Genomic DNA, 25052 nt, shown 5'->3' on the forward strand with positions numbered 1-25052 from the left:
ACATTTCTTGTATTCATGTATGTTTTCTAGGTTACGCTCCACGTCTAGTTCAACAGCGTCTCGCAGGGCTCTCTTCCGTCCGCGCAAAAGAACTTTTGACACTTACCAGCGGGCTTTCATTGAAATGTGTAATTTAGACGTGAAAGTTCCCATACCTTTAATGTAGATTGCGACACTTCCTTTTGGGGGTTCTTTGATACTAACTGACCTCCAGGGATCCCATTCTCCGAATACGTACATCACCCTGCTAACATCCGGAATTCCTCCGTAGTTCATGTTCGTTTCATTGGCGGCTGACTCCATGAAAGATACGTTAAATCTGAAATTGTGAAACCTCATGAATGTGAAACCGTTTAAAAAGGGACGCAAATTATTACACTGCGGTGCACAATAGTCCAGGTTTTTCACCGCCGAAAATTGGAGAGGCTTAGAAATCATCGATTTCGTTCATGGCGTTTCTGGCGGATGACTCCATGATTGTACATGATCTAGATTTTGAACCTCAAAAATGTGGAACTTTTAAAAAGACGTACACATTGATCTGTGGTCCAATGTTCATGTTTCTTCCGCCGAAATCGGAGGAGTTTCATTGCGGTACTCCTAACGATACGTTGAATCTGAAATTTTGAACTCACGATCTGAACCTATCAAAGAGAGCAATTATACACCGTGATCTAAATGTCAGGCTTTTCACCGCGAAATGGAGAGGCTCTGAATCATTGATTTCGGTTCATTGGCGTTTCTTTGGGGATGACTCGACGAGATACATGAATCTGGAATGGAGACCTTTAAACAGATGCAATCAACCTTTGGTCATACTGTCCATTTTTTTCTAACCGCGAAGTCCGAGAGGCTTGGAATCCAATGATGTTTGTTTCATGGTCTTTCCCCGTGCGGCTGACTCCATGAATTGAACATTGAATCTGGAATTTTGAAACCTCAAAAAATGTGGAATCCTTTAAAAAAGGACGTGAACTATTATACTGTGGTCCAAATGGTCCATGTTTCTTCTCGCCAAAAACCGAAAGGCTTAGGTATCAGTGATTTCCGGACCGTCTTGGTTGTAATGTTATTGACCAGAAAGCCGCATGTTACCCTTAAAATCGAGTTTAGTAATTCTTAACTTGTATTGCGAAAAACCTCACCCAGCCCAGCCCCTCTGTTTTCTGTAAATGTTTTCCTCCATGGTGGTTACCATCGTTATTCGGAATACGTTCACGTACGTACGTACGCAAGTCACGTATTCCTACCGACATCTTCCTTCGTGGTCTCATTAATTACTTATGGTAGCCATATCCTCCCGGTCACGTGTTTTAGAAGACACCTGACGGTTGGGGGGGGGGGGGGAGATTTTGTTACAGAGGTATCTCTGTAGGTTTCGCAGGTGGTACATGTGCATTAATTCTGGTGAGTTCAACTTGGAGTAGAAATCATCAGATAACTCATCTGGAAATAATTTGTATCTAAAGGAACGATACCTGGAGTCGAATGCGTCCTTGCAGATGTTTGCGAAGAAATCGATGGGGATTCGACCACCAAACATGTCGCTTTTTCCACTGGATGTATGGTGATACCAACCAGTCTCTGTGCATGACTGGTAATAAACCTGTCGGACTGAAATGCAAATAAATATCGCGAATAAGCAGGAGCACATGAATTGTTCCAAGAAATTAACAAGTTAAAGTTTAAATAAGTGTAACTAAATGATTTAATATTAGTGTTAAATAATCTCATCGAGGGAAAATTGGAAAGATCATTGAGAAAGTTTCCGAATTTTGTGACGTTGCAGACACAACCGATTGCGGTCAACCGGATGGACAGGAAAATACAGATGATTTTTTTATTTATTTTCTTCTTAAAATCTAACAGTGACTAGGAAACGGTTGTTGATGTAACTGCTGTATGATCAATTTCCTCAAGTAAAGTTTTCCTTTACCACGAAGTATGTCGTATAACATAGCAATAGTGAACAGAATGAAAGTAGGAGCCTAAGGAACGGGTCAGTCGCGCCTACCATGGATTCGTGTTTTGATGTTTGCCTCATTTGGAGCAGCCTAAAATAATTAGCTCTCTCCAAACAGCAACTTTTTTAGTTCAATTCTAACCGAGGTATCGCACGTTTGAAAGTTCTGTTTATGGCGTCATCCACTGCGGGAGTGACACCTTTGGTTTCTTCTACCTTGCTTTCATCCGAGTTTTACGTTGAGTAACTCTGTGAAAAAGTGCGTCTTCCTGACATACGATCAGCGTGGAAGAAACCGAGGGTGTCTATAGCGAGGGATGACTTCATGAAACTAATTTTTCACAGCGTGACATCTCGGCTAATATTGAGTGTAGAGAGATGCATTTAGTGCAGATCTGATTAATTTTAGCTGATATACAATAAATCATCACGGTTTTGTGAACAGCGCAGCTGACCTATTGATTTTTAATCATATCCGAGAATCAATGCTTCTTGGAGAGGCGTTTCTGGACGAACGTATCACCGAAAACCTGCCACTCAGTACTGGAACGCTCTCTTCAATGACGAACGAATTCTGATCAATCTCTTACAAAGATTTGTGGCCTTTCGTAGGAGCTATGTGTCTCCTCGAATCGCGGAATAACCTATCTGTGATAATTAATGATTGACGCTTGATAATCTGATACTTACAGCTTCTCCATTTGTTATATGTCGTGTTCTTCACCTCCTCGAGGTAAGTTTCGTATCTATGGTCGTAGCACTTACGCATAATAAAATTCGAATGCCAATTCGCAATTCGCTGGACCTACAGAAAAGACAGCATATAATCAATGCAGAGTGTGCAAACATTTCAAAAGCATGATTTAAAGAACGCTGACTATGCGAATATAAATATCGAAGCCTGACAGAGCGGAGCGGCGTGCTGCCAGCGCGAGAGGCTCACTGGCGCCTACAAACCTAAGTGGATACTTCACGCATTACACAATGCTTGAAGTATCCACTTAGGTTTGTAGGCGCCAATGCGCGTTTAGCGCTGGCCGCTCGCCCGCCGTGCGGCGGCGCCTGGAGCAACTATTTCACAACAGAGAGCCCATTTATGCACGCGATTCGTGTCGCCGTGTCGCCGCGACGTTATTTGGAATCGCGCGATCCATAATTTTTGTCGCCGCGACACCGTTTTTCTGGAGCGCAAAAGGTCCAAAACACGTGCTCACTTTCATTTTGTTCCCACGTGTTTTTTGTCTGGAGCCGGAAAAAGGATGAATCCCGTGTTTTTGTACATTTATTTTCGGTATTTAAAATATAGTGACAGAAGAAAAAGACAGTTTTAATTGCTTGTTTTTATAATCTTCTCCGGCATTGTTCCAGATTGACTTCCTCCGCCGAACTTCATCAATGAACAACTCGGTATTAAATTCAGCAATTTCATAGTCATAATGATGAAAAAATAATGAAAAACGCAGCTGGACTACACAACTTACCACTGGTAAAATATGCGAAACACTGACAGATATTTGACGAGAAGCTCAATTCCAAGCGGCGGTCGCCGCCGCAGGTCGAAACTTGTCGCGCGCATAAATGCGCTCATATCACTCCGTGCAGTTACAAAAACATACATTATATCATAACATCATGAGTGGCGGTAGCCACCACCGGGCAAGTAACCTATCCTCCAACAATTGGCAACACAGCACAGCCCGGTCGAGGCAACGACACCATAGTTACACGAACTTGGCTTATTTGGGTTTTTAGTTGCGGTTCAGTAAACTTTTCAAAGCAACGGAGCGACGGATTTCAGAAATTTTGGTGTCTAAAGATGCGTCTCGGTCCCGTCTAACGAACTGTTGAGTTTCAAGGAGGTTGATGATTTATTAAAAGAAATAATTACGCATATGTGCCTAAAATAGCGAAAAGTATCCACTTTGACCATTTTCACTTTCAGACAAAGCTATGGAGAATACGAGACATCAGAGCCCTATATAATGTTATATCAAAAGAATTGTCATGTTCCCGTGTAGTGCGCGTTTAAGTTTCATTTATAACCAAGGCATCCTAAGAAAAATATTGCGTCTAAACTGCTTTTCGGGTGCAATGGGCGACCCGACCTGCTGACGTTTATCATTGAATTTCTCGCTTACACTATTCTGGAATGAAATTATGGTTATTTCGAGGGAACATCCTGAAGTTATGAGGATTCTAAAAATTATATATGAGTAGGGGTTTACTTTTACCGTTTAGGCTGTAGCTTTGATTATGTCCCAAAAATCGTAAAACCCGAATTTACTAACACATACACACGGTAGAGTGACAGTGTTAGTGCTCTCTGCAGTCAGCAACTCACGAGCGGAACAACAAAACAAACCACGAATGGTAGGTTAGTCCCTATTTCATGGACATCAAGAACGATCGAGATAATATGAAATTATCTGGTTTCAATGATTTCAATCCATTTACGACTTCAACGATGTTTGTGACAATCATTATCATCGTGTTTCACAACCTGGAGCAGAAGTCTATCGCCTCATTGTGAAGTGAATTATGAATACCCCTTCTTAGAACTCAAAACCTCAACATTCTTTTCTCTCATTGTTCTCCCTTCATTTCTGTTTCAAATCAAGTGCTTTAAAGTCGCTTTACTAAAATTATGTGATCCTGAATCCATTCACGATTGTGAAGCTCACATATTTCTGGCATTACAGCCTTTTGACTCCTCAAATTCTACCATGGATATGAGTCCATTTCGTTCGAGGCTGCTCCGAGCGATACCAAGTGTTTATACATTCAAGATAAGTGAGATATGTCGTTTGGCTCTTCTATTAGCAGTTTTAAAGTAAATTAGGTATTACAGTACCTTCATCCAGTCTTGTTTCCTTGTTTCATGTTTGTTAGGACTCGTGAACACTCAAGGGCATACATACTTACGCTCAGGTATCTTTACCATCGTTTTTCTCTCACATCAGGATGTACCTTTAAGCATGCTAATTTACCAAAGAAACTCCCCCAGTGATAAATAATTTTCAGCTTTATTACGAAGTGAAAACCTCCATGCGGTGTTGCAAACATTCTCAGATAAATCTCAGTTTAGAAACGTAGAACAGAAGTTCACTTTTGTCCGCTACGATCCGTGCTCTTACAGCTTTGTTCACATCTTACTTTGATCTCTGATTCATCGATTAATGACACTTCCCAGTGTCATTTATCATCAATCAGTTCAAAGCTATCTCAACGATGAATCATCAAAAGTCACGTCAAGGAAGAAATTTTCTGCTGAAAGCTACGGCTGAATTGACATTGCAACTCAACTTACGAAAGCATGAACCAGGACATAAGAATCTGTCTCAAAGTGAAAATTGTTTTCAACTCAACAGGCAGTCTAGCAGGTAAGAAATCTACAGTAAGTTAATTAAGGATTACCAGATTACATCCACCCTGGTTTTCTAACATTTCCAGAAGGTAGGCATATTTTTATTGATAATGATTAATGACAAAACGAATATCTCAATGCCATGGCTAAACTGGGAAACTACTTACCGCAATCCTTAAAGTTTCCACAAAGACTCTCAGAGTCCTTTCATTTCTCTGTTGATAAATAATTCAACATAATTTCTGGAAACTGTGTGCAACTTCGGAGTGCAGAAAATTCTTTTCTGGTATTTTAAACGTAGAGGCCACTAACTTTTCCCTGATTTTGGAATGTCCTCTTTTGATTTGACATCAACATTAGGTGTCTTTCATAAAAATGCTCACAAAAATTTTAAGTTTTTACTTCACTTAAGTTTAAGTCTTTAGTCTCTTTAAACTGGAAAATTCCAAATTTTTTACTGAGAGAAGGAATTTCAATGCTCCGCAGCAAAATTACATGACATATTTTCAGTGAGTAGGGCTTAATTTCCTAAGTTATACAGAACCTGTCACCCTGCCTACCACTATATTGATACTGCTTTAAGGATTTTATAGGGCGGAATTTTAGCTAGATACTAACATTGCTGTCAAACAGGGTTTATTCATCAGAGCCCCGAATTGAGGAAACAAGCGAAAATAATTTGTTTTCATTTACTCCTGAATGATGAAACTGATCAAGATCCAGGTAAGTACCTATGAAACTATATAGATCTCATATAATTTCAATAAACATTGTCGCTGGAGGAAAGATCTAATACTTACTGAAGATAATCATCGAATAATGTAGTCTCCTAAATATAGACAAAAATTACGATGAAAATTTTAATTATTTGATAAAAAAGAAAGTACAAAAATTCTCAAAGAACACCAAGAATGCCAAGGAAACCTTAAAATAATTTCCGCTCACAAACAAAAATAAAAATGACACTGAACATTTTCAGCAGGGCTTCTTGATAATCAGAGAACAAAAATTATGAGAGCTTGACACTTTTGACCCTTACAATTTTTATAGGTAGATACACCAATGAGGTGCTGGAGAGCTGTTGAATGCTCCGATTTCCAAACTTCCATTACTCAAGCAGCACACATTTCATTAAATTTCAATTCCATGGTAAAATTATTTCTATTGGATTGTTGTGTTGGGAATGTTTCCTATCTACCCATTGAAGGAACAATTTTCAGAGCGATTAATTTGAAATAAGTATTGGATCGCCTATCATTCTAACACATGAAACTCAGTTTCTTAATTGTTAAAAATCGGCTTATATTGACCAAATGATGTAAATGTTTTGCAATATCAAGTTAAAAAATTACAATTTTCTGCAGTCAATAGCAATTTTACTAGAATATATATCATTGCAATATGCTTGGGCACTTCACCCATATTTCATGTAGTGATTCTTTTCATGTAGGTATATCTGCAGTGGAGTAGATTTTGAAATTTAAAACACATCTCCGTTTAAAGTAATAAGAAAACCTTGAAATAATTATCACCTACCATGTATAACTCTCTGCTGAAGCCTCGGTTGATGCTCTCACAAGTTAGTTGTAAAGTCAATCAGCCATAGCTTTCAGCAGAAAATTTCCTCTACCATCCATCAATTAATTATTATTCGTCAAAATACCTTAAAGATGATTAAATAAAAATGACACCTAAGGGTGTAAAAAAAAATATGACGGATCCGAGAAACTTTGCTACACAGCAAGGACATATCCACTTCATAATTAAACATTATATCATTCACAAGTGGGGGACTTCATTTGGTACAATAACAGTTTTCTAGCACTGCACCCTTGAATAGGGAAAAGAAAAGCATAAGATCACCGATAGTGGATGCTTCAGTTTTTCATTGCCTATCAATTAGCTGGATGAGGTACACTTTGCAAAATGGGACCAAGTGCATTCCAATGTTCGAAGGATTTTGCAACTTATATTCATTGAAAAAAAATACTCCATCATAAAAAATTGCATTTGCAGAAGTAATTTTCGTCTTGATCTTAGAGCTGATTTCGAGTAAAAATGAAACTTGTTTAGATGATCAGTTTATTTTCAAGGTAAAAAAGGTCCACATTCTCAGCCACATTGGAAATGCTCTTCCTTCCTTTGTTCAAAATGCAGTCCAACTTATTTACGAAGTTTACAACTCGATTAATTGCGAGTGGGGCTGTTTCAGAGAATTCTGAAAATTTCAAAAAGGAAAAACAATATTAAAGGATCCCTAAAAAAAAGAAAAAACATCTTTTGGAACCATAGAAAAATAATTTTACTTCATTGAACAAACACACTAAGTATAAGGACACTTAATCAGAAATAGAAACTTTTAGTAATTAAAAAACTATTTTTCAATAAATGCCAAACAGTCATAAATCTACATGAAAAGCTTTGAAAAGAGATATCAATCGAATAATAAAGAGACTCTTGACTTGGGTACGTCAGACATTCACCTCGTCAAATCGAAAAGAGGAGAAGAAAAAGAAGGATGAAGGAGCAAGAAAAAACTATGAAGGACCAGGAAAAAACCATGAAGGAGCAGAGAAACAGGGATGAGTGAGTAGAGGAGAGATGAGAAGATAACGAAAAAGAAGAGAAAGTATGTATGCGGAGGAAAGGTTGATGGGTATTACAAAAAAATTGTAGAGGAATAAATAACTTTTAAGAAGAAAGGGGGGAAAAACATGAAGAATGTGAGTGAGAAAAGAAAGAAGGGAAGTGACAAGAGGACAAATTCCTTTTTCGCTCTGAAGTCATTCTCAAACCTCTGTTTCTGGTGGCTTCGTCTCTGACATGGTGCTTTGTAGCAGAAATACGTCCTTATATAGCTTTTTTCAAAGCTATTCTTCGACATATGCTTGGTTTGGCAAAAAAAATTAACATCATCAGCATAAGAGACTAGAGGCAAAATATAATAACCTTTAAATAAAGACACAAAATCTCTACGAAAGACTTGATAGAAAAACTACATAATGATGGCTGTTAAGGTGACTTGATGGACCCCATGTTTTGTGTCAGAGCAACATGCAATAAATGGCTTCAATTGGTTCCATTTTTTTCAGCTACCTACTCGTCATCTGTCTTGAATTTTGAGATCGCACTTCTCTTATCAGGACACTAAAGAATTCATATACCAATTTTGACAAACAAATTCAACGTAATAAACGCATCATTTTTCCTCTGAAAAAACCATGCCTTCCCTAATTTTGATTTGTTTGTCAGAATTGGGAAGTGAATTCTTTTTGTTTCTTGACAACGGAATTGCCATCTCAAAATTTTAGAAAAATGATGAGTATCTGAAAAAATGCAACTAATTTATGCGATCCCATGTCGTTCTGACACAAAATACAGCCTCCATCGAATCACCTTAATCTGTCAACATTATTAAAAGAAAAAATTCTAATGAGGTATGTTAATCAGTCAAAAATATTAATACAAAAACAACATAATGAGATCTGTCAACGGTACAAATTTTTCCAAACAAAAATTTTGAACAATCTTAAATCTAGACAAAAATTTTGAACAACCTTAAAGCATACTGAGAATGAACAAAAAAAAAAAACAATAGCCACCCATTAAGATAGATTATCACACCTTACTTAGGTACCTTTATTTTATAAAAAGAAAAACAAATCAAAATAAGAAAATTTCAGACCTTGTGGAAAATCCGCAAAAAAAATGAGTACTAATTCCGAATCTGGAAATTCCGGACTTGTCTGGACACAGTCTTGAAGAAATTAAAGAGGAAACAATGGAGTCATTTCTACTAAAAAATTAAGAAAATTTCAGACCTTGCGGTAAATCCGCAAAAAAAATGAGTACTAATTCCGAATCTGGAAATTCCGGACTTGTCTGGACACAGTCTTGAAGAAATTAAAGAGGAAACAATGGAGTCGTTTCTACTAAAAAATTAAGAAAATTTCAGACCTTGCGGAAAATCCGCAAAAAAAATGAGTACTAATTCCGAATCTGGAAATTCCGGACTTGTCTGGACACAGTCTTGAAGAAATTAAAGAGGAAACAATGGAGTCGTTTCTACTTAAAAAATTAAGAAAATTTCAGACCTTGCGGAAAATCCGCAAAAAAAATGAGTACTAATTCCGAATCTGGAAATTCCGGACTTGTCTGGACACAGTCTTGAAGAAATTAAAGAGGAAACAATGGAGTCGTTTCTACTAAAAAATTAAGAAAATTTCAGACCTTGCGGAAAATCCGCAAAAAAAATGAGTACTAATTCCGAATCTGGAAATTCCGGACTTGTCTGGACACAGTCTACTTCTGTCTTCTTGAGGAGCTTCTCTGAAACATATGAAAAAGAAAACAAAGAGGGTTAAAGTTTGTCATCGACTTTAAAATGTGTTTCAAGGGCCAACCAGAGTAATGTAATCAATATGATATGATTTTTTTCACACAGAAGGGTGCAAATTATTCTTGTCTCGTCAATTTCTGAATAAGTGAGAGAATCGATTTTCTTTCAACTTTGCAGTTATGAACAATTTCCACTCTTGGTTTTGTGAATTCTGAATTTTTTCCTGGTTCCCAAATAACTCCTCACTTCTCTAGAAGCCTCTTTTCACTATTTTATGACACCCAACTACTATAAGTCTGCCAACAATTTCAAAACTTCATAAGTTCATTTTCTTCTTTAACTTTCCTCATATCCAAAATAACCAGTCAAAAATTAAGTAATTTTCGTCATTTTCAAAATAACCAGTCAAAAATGAAGTGAGAATACCACAATTAGCCACCGGCATTATGGAAATAGTTGTACCAGTTCCAATGCCAACAAAACTCCCCATATACCCTGGAATATGTTCAATTAATCCGCTCGATCAGGAAAACCCTCTTATCATGAACAACACAGAAACAATCCGCTGGCCATGTATCAGACCTGTCTACGTAATTATCATTGCCAAACCTGAAAATAACCTACATTTCTCTGCATCATCTGCCTTTCTTTCTTTTAGATTTTAATCTTCATTTTTCTGAAGAGTTGATGGGTTACAGACTTACTTCTAAGAAATACATTCCGATCAACTTCCAAATGCCCATCTATTTTCCCTTTTTCGACCAGTGTCACATCTTGACATGCAAAATATCAGTTTTTTATCATTCATTTCTGCACTTTCTTAAAGTTCTTCAGTTACGAAAGCGTGTACAAGGTGTCTTGAGACAACCTCCTCTTCAAAGAATCAGAAAATCATTCCATATGGCTATCTATCAGTCTGAAAAGAATTAAATAATCAAAGCAAGAATTGAACGTATTTCTGCCAAACACAACTATGTCTTTAAGACATGAGCCCTGAAATCCATAAAAATGTATGTATAACAGTAGTAACAGGCCTCACATCATAATGCACATAGTTCTGTTAGGCAGAAACATGTTCAATTTGTTTTCAGGCAGAGCAATGAAAGAAAGAAAATCAAGTACCCTTTGCCATGATGATTTGTAATTCTTATTACTCAATACTCAATTCTGTAACCGCGATTCCATGCAATTGTCTAAAAATATCTTTAAATTGAGTACCTCACGAAATCTTTTTTCCTTCTCGCCTACTTGGCGGCTGCGTTCGCCCTGTTGAACTATGGTTTGCTGTGGTGGCGGTGGTGGGGGTGCTGCAACTTGCGGCCAATTGGTTGGCCAATTGGTTGGCCAATTGTTTGGGTAGTATTGAGGGTATTGTGGGTAGTACATGGGCATCCTGCCATACGCCTGGAAAACAATTAAACAATGAAAATCTGTTGATGTATACATCTTTATCATTCAAATGCAGGAAGTGGTGAAGAGGGCCCTGATGTTTATTCAAGTTAGAGTTTAAGATAGTGTCAACGATAGAAATAATTCTCAGGTAAGTACGAACCTTTTCAAACAGAGATTCCCAGACAGACAAGCCTAACGCTTGCATCCCTCTTTCATTCAGGTGCACAAGATCTTTACCGACACTTCTGGGACTTTGAATGACTTGGAAACCTCTACAAGCCTGTGAAGCGATCCATGTGTTAGCTATTCTGATTTTCTCGGCCAGTAGAGGTTTCTTCGGGATCGGAGGAATGTCAAGAAGGATCACTTGTCGGAAAAGAGGTGCAGCAGTGCTGATCAGTCGATCGTAGTTGGGGTAATCGAATTTACTATTCTTTAAGAAATCGTTAGTTCCCAGAAGAATTACTAAATTCGATGACCCCCAAAACACATCGACTGAGCTTATGTAACGGAACAATGTTTCCAGACCTCCAGCTATCGTACTTCCTGAGACAGCTAGGTTCACCACACATTGCTTATCAAATAATGCTTTGAAGGAAGCCGTATTTTGCGTGCGTCGAAAGATACTATCACCCAAGAAAACAATTTTATCCTGAAACAAAGGCGACTTTTCGGCAAACCTGATACTGATAAATTATAACATTCAATTTTAAAATGTAGACTCGAATTAGAAATGCTGTCTCGCCCCTTTGGGTAAACAGCTCATCAGAAAAACATCACATCATCCACTTTATGCGAATTTTACTTATTGACGGGTGAAATTTCTATGGCAAGAGGCATGAATTCTGTGCATTGAGAGCTTTAAATCCAATTTTCAAGATATGATTTGTAAAAGGAAAAATATCAATCAAGAAGTTTTTTCGAAGAGGCAGACACCATGTGTAATAAAGAGAAAAAAATTTAACACACTGTGGAAAGTAATTAGTCCAAAATTAGGAATTTTACGATACATTCTCTCCTTTTTCTGTCTTCGTGCAAATGACAATTTATTGTAGGGATGTCGATACTCAGGGAAGTATCGATACTCGGTATCGATACTGGTATCGACTCTAAGCATCGATACCGGTATCGATAATCGAGCTGAAGTATCGATACTTATGAGGTATCGATACCATCGATACTATTTCTGAATTATGCCGTGATTCTGAGTGTGCATATGTCTGTCGGCCGTTAAATTCCGCCAGATTTACGCCTCTCTCGAAAAAGCCCTGTTCGCGTCCTTAGTCAACTATTTTGAGCCCTTAACTACAGTTATCGAACTGAGCTTTTACCATTTTTATTGAGGTATAATCATCTTGAGAAACTTGATTACTCCGTCGTTTGTCACAGTGCATCATGAAGGTGAAATAGCGGGGAGAGAATTTTTTAAAAAAGAAAAAGAGGCCTTCTTCATGGCCAAATCAGATTAAGTATCGATACCGTCGATATCGGGGTCTTGGCATCGATACTGCATGGTATCGATATCGTGGAGTATCGATGCCGAGTATCGTTAAGTATCGATCGAAAGTATCGATACTTTGCAAGTATCGGATAAGTATCGACATCCCTAATTTATTGGGACAGGATCCATGGGGGTCTTGACGTTACCCATTCGTTTGAGAAGGGATTCCGTGATTACTTAAAAAATATGAAGGATTTTATTCCTTAAAAACAACTCTTTTAATTTTCTATAAGGCACAATCCCACCTTCATTTTTTCCTCCTTTACTTTGAACTTAAGTTCGGAGGGTTGCCGAAGTATATGACTATAATTTTTTTTAAGTCTCTGAGTTCCATCCTCTTATATAGCTGCCATCATTGAGGGGAGATGCCTCCTTGATTAATCTTAATATCTTAATAAACCAAAAAATTACCATTGCAGCGGGGGGCAAAACTGAAGGTGGTGGAACTGCTTGTTGAACTGCTTGTTGAACTGCTTGTTGGACTGCTGGAGCAGTTTCTGTAGTGCTTGCTGGGCCACTTGCATTTTCAGGCTTGAGGATGGCCTTTATTTTCTTATCAGAATGTCCTTCCGCTGTAAAAAAGTAAAAAGAAAAAAAAAATAATTCATTGCACAGACATGACAGAACCGCCTTATGTGGCTTTCACCACTCATGATAGACAGGTTCTCGCTGCTTTGAAACCGTAGAATGCTACTTTTCGTACGATGGAAGAAATCCCTCTAAACTAAACGTGGAAACAACTCACAGTCGTACAGGTGAAAAAGGGCAATTGTCTGCATATGAGAGTCTACAATCTTATCTTAAAATATAACCCTCTTAAAAATTATCAAGAATTTCTTCAATCTTTGCGTTCATTATACTGTTCTCATTCAAGATCCTGCAACCGTTTAAAACGAATATGTTACTCCTTCTTCATTCCTCCATTTAGACGTTGCCGCCGTTCAAATTCTTGATCCCACTATTGTCAAAAAGTTTTAGAAATGAGAGACATTGCTTTCAGATTCCACATCTCCTTGCACAGGAGTGGGTGGGGGGGGGGGGGGGGGGCTGGCGATTTTCATACTTAAATTGTTGTCAGCACGTTACTACCAGGTTGAGCCGTGCCTTTCTGACTGGTTCTGATAATATTTCTTGCCTTCAAAGTGTTACTCATTGGAAAAGAAATAATAATAAAAAAACTCGACAGGTAAAAATACACCAATACTATCAAATAAGGATTGCAACAACAACCACTTTGTTCTGAAAGGGAGAATAAACATATGCTTTTATTTTGGAGCTTACCGATCAAGGAACTAATGATGATCAATGGAACTTCTTCCTCTATATCGAGCTGAATATTTGTGCACCTTTTGAAATGCTCGTGTGCGGCTTTGTGTTCCTATAGTAAACACATAACAAAACATCAAACATAGTTGAATAGAAGCCAGGAAAATAAAAAGATCTGAATCATTCTTCCACTTGAAAAACTTACATAATCAACTTGGTTTGGGCATTTAAGATTTGAGAAAAGTAGCAAATATGAACTTCCATTCCTCCAAGCAAGATGTTAATCCTCAAAATATCTCTATATTCACAGAAACTCTCTTAAGTACAAATGCATTTCTTCGAAATCAATATTTCTGTTCTCTGTGTCATCCTTACTGCTACTAGAGTCAACGCACCGCTCGAGCATTATGTATTTGTACCTACTTCCACTGGACGTAACTATGTGCGAGTGAGAAAGAAGGGGTGTCTTAATTACACTTCTCAGGGCGTAAGAGTGAACAGGAATTATTTATGAAGCAGCAGGGATTTCATGGTTTAGTCGTTCTCAGCGCGAGCCCAGTAAGAGCTTCAACTAACAAGCCCTGTCCATGATGCTCTTTCCCCATGGCCACAGCTCATGAGTCCCACATACAGTTGGCAGATACCTCCATTAAGTGGAAGTATAGACAATCCTGCTTTTCCAATTCCCCAAGAGGAATTAGACGAACTGTAACAGTATTTCAAATTCAGCTTACCACAAGCAATCCCTGTATTTCTCACTTTCACTAGTTCCGCTCAGTAGAAATTTGTCCAGGTCTCGCCTCTGATTCATGTGTCACATACTGATACAAGTGGCCAATTTGTTTTATGAGTTGGTTATTGTTGATGTTATTTCAGCGTTTTAAAGTTATCGCTACCAATATGGACATATTTCTGTCGAACGAAACTATGTGCGTTGAGACATTGAACCCTGAGATCCATTCGAATATAATGAACGGCCATGGCCTCATCCGCGCAAGTTATGCATGACGGGTCTCACGTCATAATGCACATAGTTCTGTTTGGCAGAAAAGCGTCCATTTATACCTCTATAGAGAACATTTTGCGTCAATTGGACACGACCCATAGCCTTGGTTACCATGTTGTTAAGCCTGGTACGATTCACAGACTCCCAAGTTCAGACTGCAACTTACGGCAGGATAGTGTTGCACTTGTATACTCTGATAAGAGAAAATGATTCGAGCATACTTACATCTTCGAACAAAATGTGCTTAAAGCGTCTCATTCTTACACTTCCTCGTCAGACTTCTTTGGAGTTGGACTTAGCAAATTACTCACCACATCCACAATCACAAGCACAACTTCGCTAACGCTAACCCTCGGTTTTGGCGCAAATTTAAGTCCGACACTTTTGCCAACACTGTCTCAATATTCCTAAGAAATGAAACACTCAACACTGTTCACACACGAAGCGAAACCGAGAAATTCCAGATTAACTATCCCTGAAATTAAAAATTATAATTCAGGCTGAAATTAGTTAAGCGCACAATTGGTTAAAACATGTGCCTTTTCATCATTTTCCAAAATCGTACTGGTACAAACTTTCATTCCCGCTTCTCATGAGGGCGGAACTGCTGCTGGCTCGGCTGGGGCCTTGGGGCCTTAGAGAAAAAAAGGAGGTATTTGCATTTCAGGCATCTTGGAATTTGTTTGATGACGTAGGTCGGTACCGAGACTTTTATCATCGATTTTCTTGGAAATGGTGTAGTTCATGAAAAAAATTCATTCTACATAAAGTGTTTGAAATTATATCATGAGTTGATTTAACGGAAAAAATGGGACGTTATGGTCCGTTTTTTATACTTCGAATTCCAGATTTTGCTGATCAGGTTGTACCGACCTACGTCACAGGGTACACAATCCTCAAGAATCAAACACGCTGCATTCATAGAGAAAAAAAAGGAGGTGTTTGCATTTCGGGCATCTTGGAGTATTTTGATGACTTGATGACGTAGGTGGGTACAGCTGGGTACAGGGACGTCCCCTTCACACTGTACCCACCTACGTCATCAAGTCATCAAAAAATTCCAAGATGCCCGAAATGCAAACACCTCCTTTTTTTTCTCTATGCGCTGCATTGACGGTCCAACAGTCCAACCTTAGAAGCAAAACAAGCAAAACAATCCGTTTAACCTATAAGAACTAAAGAACGTCTCTTCCTCTTTCAGTCTCAATGGTTCAATCATTCTTTCCTAACGAATTTACGCCGAGCTGATCCCGTGGCTGAAGTGAAAGTGACATAAAGATCGACCCAGACTTGTTTATTCAACATTAAATAAAACATTAAATAATAATTTTTCCTACATTTTTTCTTTGCATCCATATATCCGGTCGCACTTGAATTCATTGATATTCTCATGCTTTTACGCTCCTTCGAGCCTCAGGTTTCACCCAGGAATTGTACTAAATATTTCATTAAAAAATTGCAGCTCATGTCTGTTCCTTGAGTCCCAGGCTTCGTTGATAAATCGAAACTAGCAATTCTTTATCGTCGCCCTGGTGGCCCTGTAAGTACCTTGTATTCCTAAGGAAACTCATACCACATTCAATTTCTTGCGCAACATACTTAGTTCTACCTGTCGAGTTTTCAACTCCTTGTAATTACCAAGTTTGCGTAAGGGAAGTGCATGAGTTACCTAACATCTGTCAAACATCCATTTTCTGGTGGAATCACAAATTGAGAAATCTTCTCTTTGTGTACATCCAGGAGTTTTGAATAAATTTCATAATCTGAAACTTCCATGCACCAAACCTTTTGCTTAGTTGACTTCTTGATTTCTAGAAGCATTATGTACTAATAAATGTAGAATTTGTCTTACCACTTTTGCCTCCATTTCACAAATCGAGACCTGTTCTCTTTGTGATACTAAGGATGCCATTTAATTCTTTGTAAGACCTCGAGGACTTGTCAATAAATCGAGCTACCATCTCTTTATTGTCAGGTTAGTCGCCTATTATTAAGTACATTTTATCTCTAAGGAAACTCGGATCACGTCCAGTTCCTTACGCTACAGAGTTCTACCAGTCGAGTTTTGAATTCCTGGTAATTACTATTTGTACCAATAAATGTAGAATATGTATTACCACTTTTGCCTCCATTTCACAAATTGAGACGTGTTCTCTTTGTGCTACTACGGATGCTATTTAATTCTTTCCGAGACGTCCAGGCCTTGTCAATAAATCGAGCTACCATCTCTTTATTGTCAGGCTAGTGGCCTAATAAGTACATTTTATCTCTTAGGAAACTCGCATCACATCCAATTCCTTACGTTACACAGTTCTACGAGTCGAGTTTTGAATTCCTGGTAATTACTCTGTTTGTGTAAGCAAAGTGGACGAGTAAACTTCTGACGAACATCCACTTCCTGGCCAGGATGAAAATGGAGAAATCTTCTCTTTGACCCCTTAAAGGAGTTCTGAAGAAATTTCATACTCTGTTTTAAATTATTTCCTACAGGAATTTGATACTCTGATCCCTTCGTATGCATCCTGTTTTCGCAGTTGAGTTTTAAACTCCCTTGGACCATTTTATTTGCATCAAGGTAGATTTTCAGTGTACTTCGGCCAGATTTTCACATTTTGGCCACTTCCGAAAAAGAGAATTGTCTTTCTACATTTACTTGATCATTTTATCAAACTCAGGGGAGTTCTTGTCACGGCTTAAAGTTACCGTTTCATACATTTCTGATATTCTCAACTACTGAAAAAAACGTATCTGATGGTAACGCTAAATTAACTCCCCTAATATTTCTCTCAAGTGAACGGATTGTATGGTAACATTATAATTATCTTCCCTGATATTAAATAATTTACGGCTAGGAAATACCGTCCTTCAAAATGGTTCGTAAGAGTTACAAAAGGAAATTACAACTGAGGAATTCCTCTAAGCAGAGAAAGCATAAAATGAACGGCCTCGGCAGCCCCTCAGAGGAAGGAGACAGTGTCAAAAATCCTGATGAGCTGAGTCGCGAATTTGATTCCTCAAATGTCAACTTTCAGAAACAAAGCAAAATCAGAAAACGAAGAATATACAAGCACAAAAGGTTAACTAATAAGAGTCAAAGTAAAGACGTTTCTTATCATAAATCTGATGATGGCGACGTCATTACTTTCGAAGTAATTGCACCCTCATCTAATGAACAAGAGAAACCAGATTCTTCTGAAGTTCCGGAAGAATCATTTTCCAAAGGGATGAAAAGGCGTCATCACCAAACCTTAATTGGAGTTCAGGCTGACGCAGCAAAAATCTCTGTTGAGCAACTGCCTGGCTCTCCTGTGCGAAAGAGGCTGTCTCTTTCTCCTTTGGAAAAAGATAGACTCCAACAAAGTCAGGATGAAGAGAACAGCTTGTCGCCTCTACCTCCTGTTACACCAAGTCTTCCTCAGCAGTCTGACTTTGAGACTGTGTCACAAAGGAACTTTACCAGTTGTTCCTCAGCAGTGGAATCGTGCAGGGCTCATTGTAACTATCAAACAACATTTCCTAGCCCGCCCTCTACATCAGAAACTGTTCTCTCACCGGCGGTTGCCTCTAGTCAGTGTAAGGACCGTTCGCATCAAAAGGAAGTGAGGCGTCGAGTAATTCATTCTAAAACATTGTACCGCAGGAATTTTAACAAAGCTGCATATCGCAAATTGTACAATGAATTTTTGAATGATGAGACCATGAAAGCGCAACTGGAAGAAAGATTTTCCAGTGCTGCACTGATGAAGCAGAATAAACCACCAGGCAAGCGGGTCCGAAGGAAACATGTCGGTCGCGGCCGAAAAAAAGGTGCCATTTCTTCCAAAAAAAATGGCGCTGATTTTTGTCCTGAGAACCGACCGGTCTCTCCTCCCAACAGAGTAGAAAAAAGGAGTCGCAGGGAAAGCATAGGTGTCTGTTTGACGAATAGAGACGAGCAAGATATGAATGCATGCGACTCTCACATCGTCTCACCCAACCTTCCAACCGCAGTGAACCCTGCTTCGACCCGAAAGACAAGAAAACAGCGTTCGGCGCATCGTCACAGACGCAGAACGACGGGGAAACGTTCACTTCTCAGGTCTCGGGTCTCTCGAAGAAACATCAACAGACAACAACAGAGAGCAACAGAAGTACACGAGGAGCGGATCTACAACAAAACTCTGCAAAAGTTGAAAGTTTATTCGAGGCGAGATAGATTGAGAAAGAACGTTTTTCACTTGTTGCATCCGGAAGGTAAAATAATCAAAGATCTCTCCAGTCGTTTCAAAGGTTCTAAAGTCAGTGCGCGAATAGAGGCCAGATCCCTCGTCAAATGGTGTATGATACATCGAAAGAGGTTGATCGCTCAATTTCAGAAGATGCACAAAGACTTGACATCCGAGTGCGAAACCCGGCTTCTCGTCGCTAGGAGCGTCTCGAAAGATACCGATCGCTACGATGCTATGCTCGGTACAAAACTACACACTTCATCAACAGAGGGCTATTTTCATGAGATCAACTACAAAACAGCAGATTCTGCTCGTTCACCTCTCAGCGTCCAAGACGGAAAAGCAATGAATGTATTCTTGTACTGGGAGCGGCACAAGAAAAGTTACGCATGGTCTTGCGACACAGTCTGTAAGTTGGACGAGGCCACTTTGACACATGAGGTGGAAAAAATTCTCACCACTCTCAGTCGCACTGTCGTCCTGAGATATATGGTCCACTTTCTTCTCACCATGAAGGACTGCGGTAACAGCGTTTGCCGTGATGCTGTTCAGTCGGGGCATACATTGCCTTGCAGGGAGGAAAATGGCAACGGAGCCCCGTTTGTTTTTCTAGAGAATCACATGCCTCATTTCCCCAAGTTGCGGTCCATTGTACGTCAGCTGCAAGCTTTGAAGCGAGCCTTGACCAAAATAGATGAGCTGGACCACGCTCTGTACAGTGGAGACGTGACAATGCTCACCACCGTAGCTGAGGCTGCCAAGTTGAAAGGCGGAGAGTTCAATTTAGGCACCAAACATTTTCCATCGGAGGATGCCATCAGGAGCACGTATATCGAAAGTTTCAAGGCTTATGAACGGACAATTCAGGACCTTCCCCTCGATTCTTGCTTCAGTTGCGATAGAATTCTTTTTCGGAGAAGTTTGAGAAAGGTCAGCAACATCAAGCAAATAAACAATCAAACTTGGGACGAAATATACGCTCATGCCATCGCTCGCGATGCCTGCGTCGAGTTCATCTGCGAGTACTGTCAGAAGAAAATTAAAGCTAATAAAGTTCCTCCTATTGCTATCATCAACAAGATGGAGGCTTTTCAGGCCCCACCGGAGATAGCAGATCTGAACACCTTCGAAAAAATGTTCATACAGCTCGTCAAAGCGTTCCAGGTCGTCGTGAAGGCCGGCACTGTCATGAATAAGCGGATACCTACCGTGAACTTGAACTCTAAGGTGATCGGCAGAACGTTCCATCTCCCTTTGCCCCTTGAAGCGAACTTAGGCAGAGTTCTTCAATCGGACCGCACAGTATTACCGAACCAAGATTTGTACATACTGGTCCGAGGATTGCCGACAAAGAACAGGAAAATCTGGGAATCAGTAGTAAATTTTAACAAAGTAATCAGAGCGCTGCGCTGGTTAAAAGAGAACAATTCTCTGTACGAGAAATTACAGCTGCCAGAATCAGTTCAGGATCTGATGAGTTACATTCCTGACACAGATATAGCCCCAGAAGGAGGGCAATCAGACCCTGATGAGCCGAATACAGATCCCGATGAGCCGGATACGGATCCCGATGAGCCGGATACGGATCCCGATGAGCCTGATACGGATCCCGATGAGCCGGATGCCGCCTTTGAGGAGCCAACGAGTTGTCCTGATGGTCAGCAAACTGCGGAAAATCCAAGACAATCAAATACTGTAACATCCCATCCTCGAACTGATTCAAATTCCGACAGTCACCGACAAGGAATTACTCGGCAGGTAGAAATTGATTCCGACGTGAGACAATTCCACGAGGCTTCACCTATTTTAGACCCTTTCGGTGATACCGTCTTGCGAGAACAAAATTCACCAGCTAGGCATTCTCCTGTTAGTCATGTACTTCCTCAGCCAGAGACTCACGATCCCGCCATGGAAACAGATAAGGCCGTTGAAAATAATGTCAACTCAGGCCCGGAAGGTGGATGCGTCCAGATTCCAGTTGATTCGTATGTTGCCTGTGACGAAATGATCATTTCCAATGACGAGGAAGCTTCGAAGAGAGATCGTGAGCCTGTGGTTGGTACAGCCGCTCCTCCTGAAAGACTTACAAGGTCCGACCCTGATCAGAACGATTCTCTTTCGCGGTGTCAGCAGATTGCCGCAATGTTGACTCAACGTGACAAGGAAGATGAGTTTTACGCACCTTACACCATATTTCCTGTCTACGAGAAACGAGAGAACAGGCTCGCGAAAGATATGTTCCAATTGCTGAAAGTTCAGGAGTCGAGTCTGGACTCAAGAACTAATAAACTGGACGCAATGTGTTTTCCTGATCTGTACCCGTACGGGAAGAACTCTTTCCACGAGGACAGAGAGGTCCCTGTGCAGTTTACAGATTTCGTTAAATCCAGGCTTCTCCTTCGTCAACCGCAGTTCCGTAAAAACATACAATACCTGTTTTACTGCTTGAATCAGGCGACTAATCGGCAGCTGGCTGCAGGTATTTACCAGGTGCTCAACACTACCCGTCACACTACAACAGCTGCTGAATTTCTCGATTCCGTGGCCGCAGGAGAATTTGAGAAGGATCTATCCAGTGTCTTTCAGCGAGTCAGGAATACCGAAGAGTACTGGAAGAGACCTAGGAGCCAAATTCTGTCGATGATCGACGCTTACGGGCCTGCAACTTTCTTCTTCACCTACGCTCCTGCTGACTATGATGACAAAGAGCTGGAAGCATATTTAAAGGAACTGGAAGGCACTGCAGCGGAGGGAAAATCATTACCAACCCTTATCGCTTCCGAACCCTTATCCGTTTCACGTTTCTATGCCCAAAAACACAAAGCAATGTTGGATTTTTTGACAGTACCCAGCGGGGGACCGCTGGGAATTGTCGAGCATTACACCGTACGCCTAGAATACCAAGGTAGAGGCACCCCACATTATCACTGTCTCCTGTGGGTGAAAGACGCGCCAGTGCTGGGTAAAGCGTGCAGTGAAGATGTCGTTAAATTCATTCAGGATCGGATAACGTGCTCCATACCTGACAAAAAAACTTTTCCCACAATATACGACAGGGTAATGAAGTATCAACAGCACAAATGTAACAGTTACTGTATGAGGCCCAAAAAGACAAAAACTGGAATTAAGAAAGTTTGCCGCTTTGATTTTCCTCGTGCGATAACGAAGGAATTCATCTTGCGCGACGTTCCTACTGCTGTAGCCGGCAGAAGAAACCTGTGCACGAGAACCAGATTGTACGATTTGCCGCGACTCGAAGGTGAGGTACGAGTGAACGATTACAACGCTGCTATTCTACTCGTCTGGACCGGAAACATCGACATACAGTACATCGGAGAAACCTCTGCCATAATCGGCAAATATATCTCGAAGTATCAAACCAAAGCAGAGAAGAGTAATATGACCGACGTATTCGATGACATCAGCAGCACCAGAGGCTTGCCCAGTCGTCTTTGGAACTACGGAGTCAGGGCCCTAGCCAATCGGGAATGCGGCGCCTTGGAGGCAGCTGATACCTTGCTGAGCACACCCCTCTTCCAAACCGATCCGAACACAACTTTCGTGTTCGTCGATGTCAGTCTTTTCCGCAGTAGAAAAGTGAAGACCAAGAAGGAGATCGAGCAGTTGCCTCCGGATTCCACCGACGTGTTCTGTCCGTCACTGGTCGACACTCATTATCCGCGGAGACCTGACCCAATGGAGACGGTGTGCCTTTACGACTACGCCAGAAGTTGGGATATCATTAATAAAGAACCTACCAGAGACCCGACGGTAGTCTACTATCGCTACGGGGACAAATTTGTCCGTCAAAGATCCCGCCCTCACATAGTGCAGCACTACAAGACCGATCCTAAGCAGAGACCGGAGCAATACTTCTACAGTTTGCTCTTGCTTTTCAAACCGTGGCGAAAGTTGGAGGAACTGAAGTCATCTCATGAAACGTACGCGGAGGCTTTTGACGCGCAGAAAAATGATTTACAAGATGCAATGAAGTACCATGAGAAACTCTCAGACATTCTTGCCGCTCATGAAGCCGTAACGGAGTTGATCGATGCGAAGTCCAAGCAACTCGGAGATGCACAGCCGGACGATCAGGACGATCTCCTCGGCCCTGAAGATAATGCCTTCAGGCGTGAAGCAGCGGAGGAAGCAATGGAAGAATTTCACGCTGCAGCCAGGGCTATCACCGAGGACTTGTCGGCGTTGGAGTCACAATTGAACACCGATCAACGCAGAGTTTATGAGTTTTTAAAAACTCGACTAACGCACTACGTCCAATGCAAGCCTGACGACCCTGACGATGTCCAGAAACCAGTGCGAGGGTTCACTTCCGGCGTTGGCGGAACAGGCAAATCTTTTCTCACTAAATCTCTCATTCTGTGGGTAGCACAAAACCTGGGAAAGAAAGTTGCCGTCTGTGCGCCAACTGGAATGGCTGCTTCACATATCAACGGTCAGACGTTGCATGCCCTCCTCCAGTTACCCGTAGAACATGGCGATACTTTGAAGTACGCCCGACTTTCCGACACCGTCCTTGAAGTGTTGCGAATTGCGTTGAAGGATGTGGTGCTTCTCATCATCGATGAAATATCGATGGTTTCCAATGTCAATTTCATGATGGTTCACTTGAGACTTTCCGAAATTTTCGACTCGCACGATAGAGCCCCTATGGGAGGTCTGAATATTTTCACCACCGGGGACCTGCTCCAGTTGAGTCCCGTCAAGGGTCGTCCGGTGTACATGAACCTAACAACTCAACAGAGGCAGAAGCATTTCAATTCTCTGTGCAGTATCAACCTTTGGACTGAGTATTTCACTGATTACGATGAATTGCAAATCAACATGCGCCAACGCACCGATCCAAGCTTTTGCGAACTATTGGCCAATACCCGTCTCGGTTACTGCTCCGAAGAGGATCTGAAGACCCTCCGCAGCCGTCAAATCTCCTTTAAAAATCCCGACCCTGATAACAGATTGAAAGAGGTGGCCAGGTTCGTCGTGGAGCAACAGGGGCACAACGCGATCTGCTGTTTGCCTGTGCTAGATATGTGTCGAGCTCTGAACGAGTCGATCCTTTCCACTCACATCTCCAGTGAGGAAGTGCTTCTGATCGCCGAAGATTCCATAGAATGCAAGCTAACGGAGAGGAACAGAGCTCAAAAGCGGTTAAGAGATCTCGAGGAGGATTGCTCGAGAACGGCCGGACTGGAAAAAGTGATAGTTGTCAAGGAGGGTGCTAAAATCATATTGAAGAAGAATTTAGATATGACCAAAAAATTCGTGAACGGTGCAACTGGGACCCTCCTAACAATAAAATATGATCTCAACAAGCGTCCCAGTAGCTTACTCTTGCAGATGGACCTCGGTATCCTCGAACTGGAGCCGGACTCAAAAAAATTCGAGCTCATAACCGGTGTCTACGTTCACAGGAAACAGTTTCCTATCGCGGTTGCCTACGGTATATCGATTCACAAGAGTCAAGGCCTTAGCCTCGATTCTTGTACTACGGACATCGGAAATCGTATTTTCACCTGCGGTCAAAGCTATGTCGCCTTGTCGAGGGTAAAGACTTTGGAAGGCTTGCACATAATCAACATTGATCCATCACAAATCAAAGCGGACCCGACGGCGATCCGTGAGTACAACAGACTGCGGGCCATGACTCCACACCTGAGAGACGCAGGTCCGCTCCGGACAGTATCGACGGTTAATAAAGCCAAACGGATCCCAGATGACAGGTGGGCACCCTGCAAAGGAGCATCTGCGAACATCTACGGCGGCCCGCCGTCCCCGGTGCGAGCGGGTACTGCCGCTTCTCTGTGGCCCGCGTTCGAAAAAGGGGACGAAAATTCAAGCTATGCCAACGCTGCTCTGCAGTGCTTGTTAAGCTGTGAACCGTTGAGGAACGCCCTACGCCGAGCGGACGGCGAATCTGCTCTGTCGACTCTAGCCAAACAGTATCAGTTTCGGTCTAAAGTGACACTATCGGCTGAAAATTTGCGTCAAGAAGTAG

At 41.0% G+C, this 25052-nt stretch overlaps 2 protein-coding genes across 2 annotated transcripts in view; both read right to left on the reverse strand.

Moving 5' to 3' along the window:
• Positions 1–631: 631 nt before the first annotated feature.
• LOC140225677 (putative serine protease F56F10.1) overlaps positions 632–25052 on the reverse strand; it is a 51697-nt gene continuing 27276 nt past the window's right edge. Inside the window, exons 9-11 of the mRNA XM_072305313.1 lie at positions 2654–2768; positions 1479–1614; positions 632–644 (exon numbers count right to left, since the gene is read on the reverse strand). Of these exons, the coding sequence (XP_072161414.1) occupies positions 632–644; positions 1479–1614; positions 2654–2768 (264 nt within the window). The remainder of the gene's footprint in view (positions 645–1478; positions 1615–2653; positions 2769–25052) is intronic.
• Positions 7606–15307, reverse strand: LOC140225590 (uncharacterized). The gene is made up of 5 exons (XM_072304945.1): positions 15057–15307; positions 13841–13937; positions 12971–13131; positions 10885–11070; positions 7606–9656 (listed from the first exon to the last, which is right to left on the reverse strand). Exons 1-5 carry the CDS (start codon positions 15087–15089, stop codon positions 9630–9632), a joined length of 504 nt encoding a protein of 167 aa, XP_072161046.1. The 5' UTR covers positions 15090–15307; the 3' UTR covers positions 7606–9629.

This window comes from Bemisia tabaci, chromosome 10, assembly GCF_918797505.1.
Source record: "Bemisia tabaci chromosome 10, PGI_BMITA_v3".
Taxonomy (NCBI): Eukaryota; Metazoa; Arthropoda; class Insecta; order Hemiptera; family Aleyrodidae; genus Bemisia; species Bemisia tabaci.

Coding starts and splice junctions, on each gene's coding strand:
- LOC140225590 (XM_072304945.1), bottom strand. CDS start 15,089: ATGAGACGCTTTAAGCACATTTTGTTCGAAGAT. Junction 13,132..13,840: donor CATCATTAGTTCCTTGATCG/GTAAGCTCCAAA, acceptor ACTTTTTTACAG/CGGAAGGACATTCTGATAAG. Junction 11,071..12,970: donor TTTTGCCCCCCGCTGCAATG/GTAATTTTTTGG, acceptor ATTGTTTTCCAG/GCGTATGGCAGGATGCCCAT.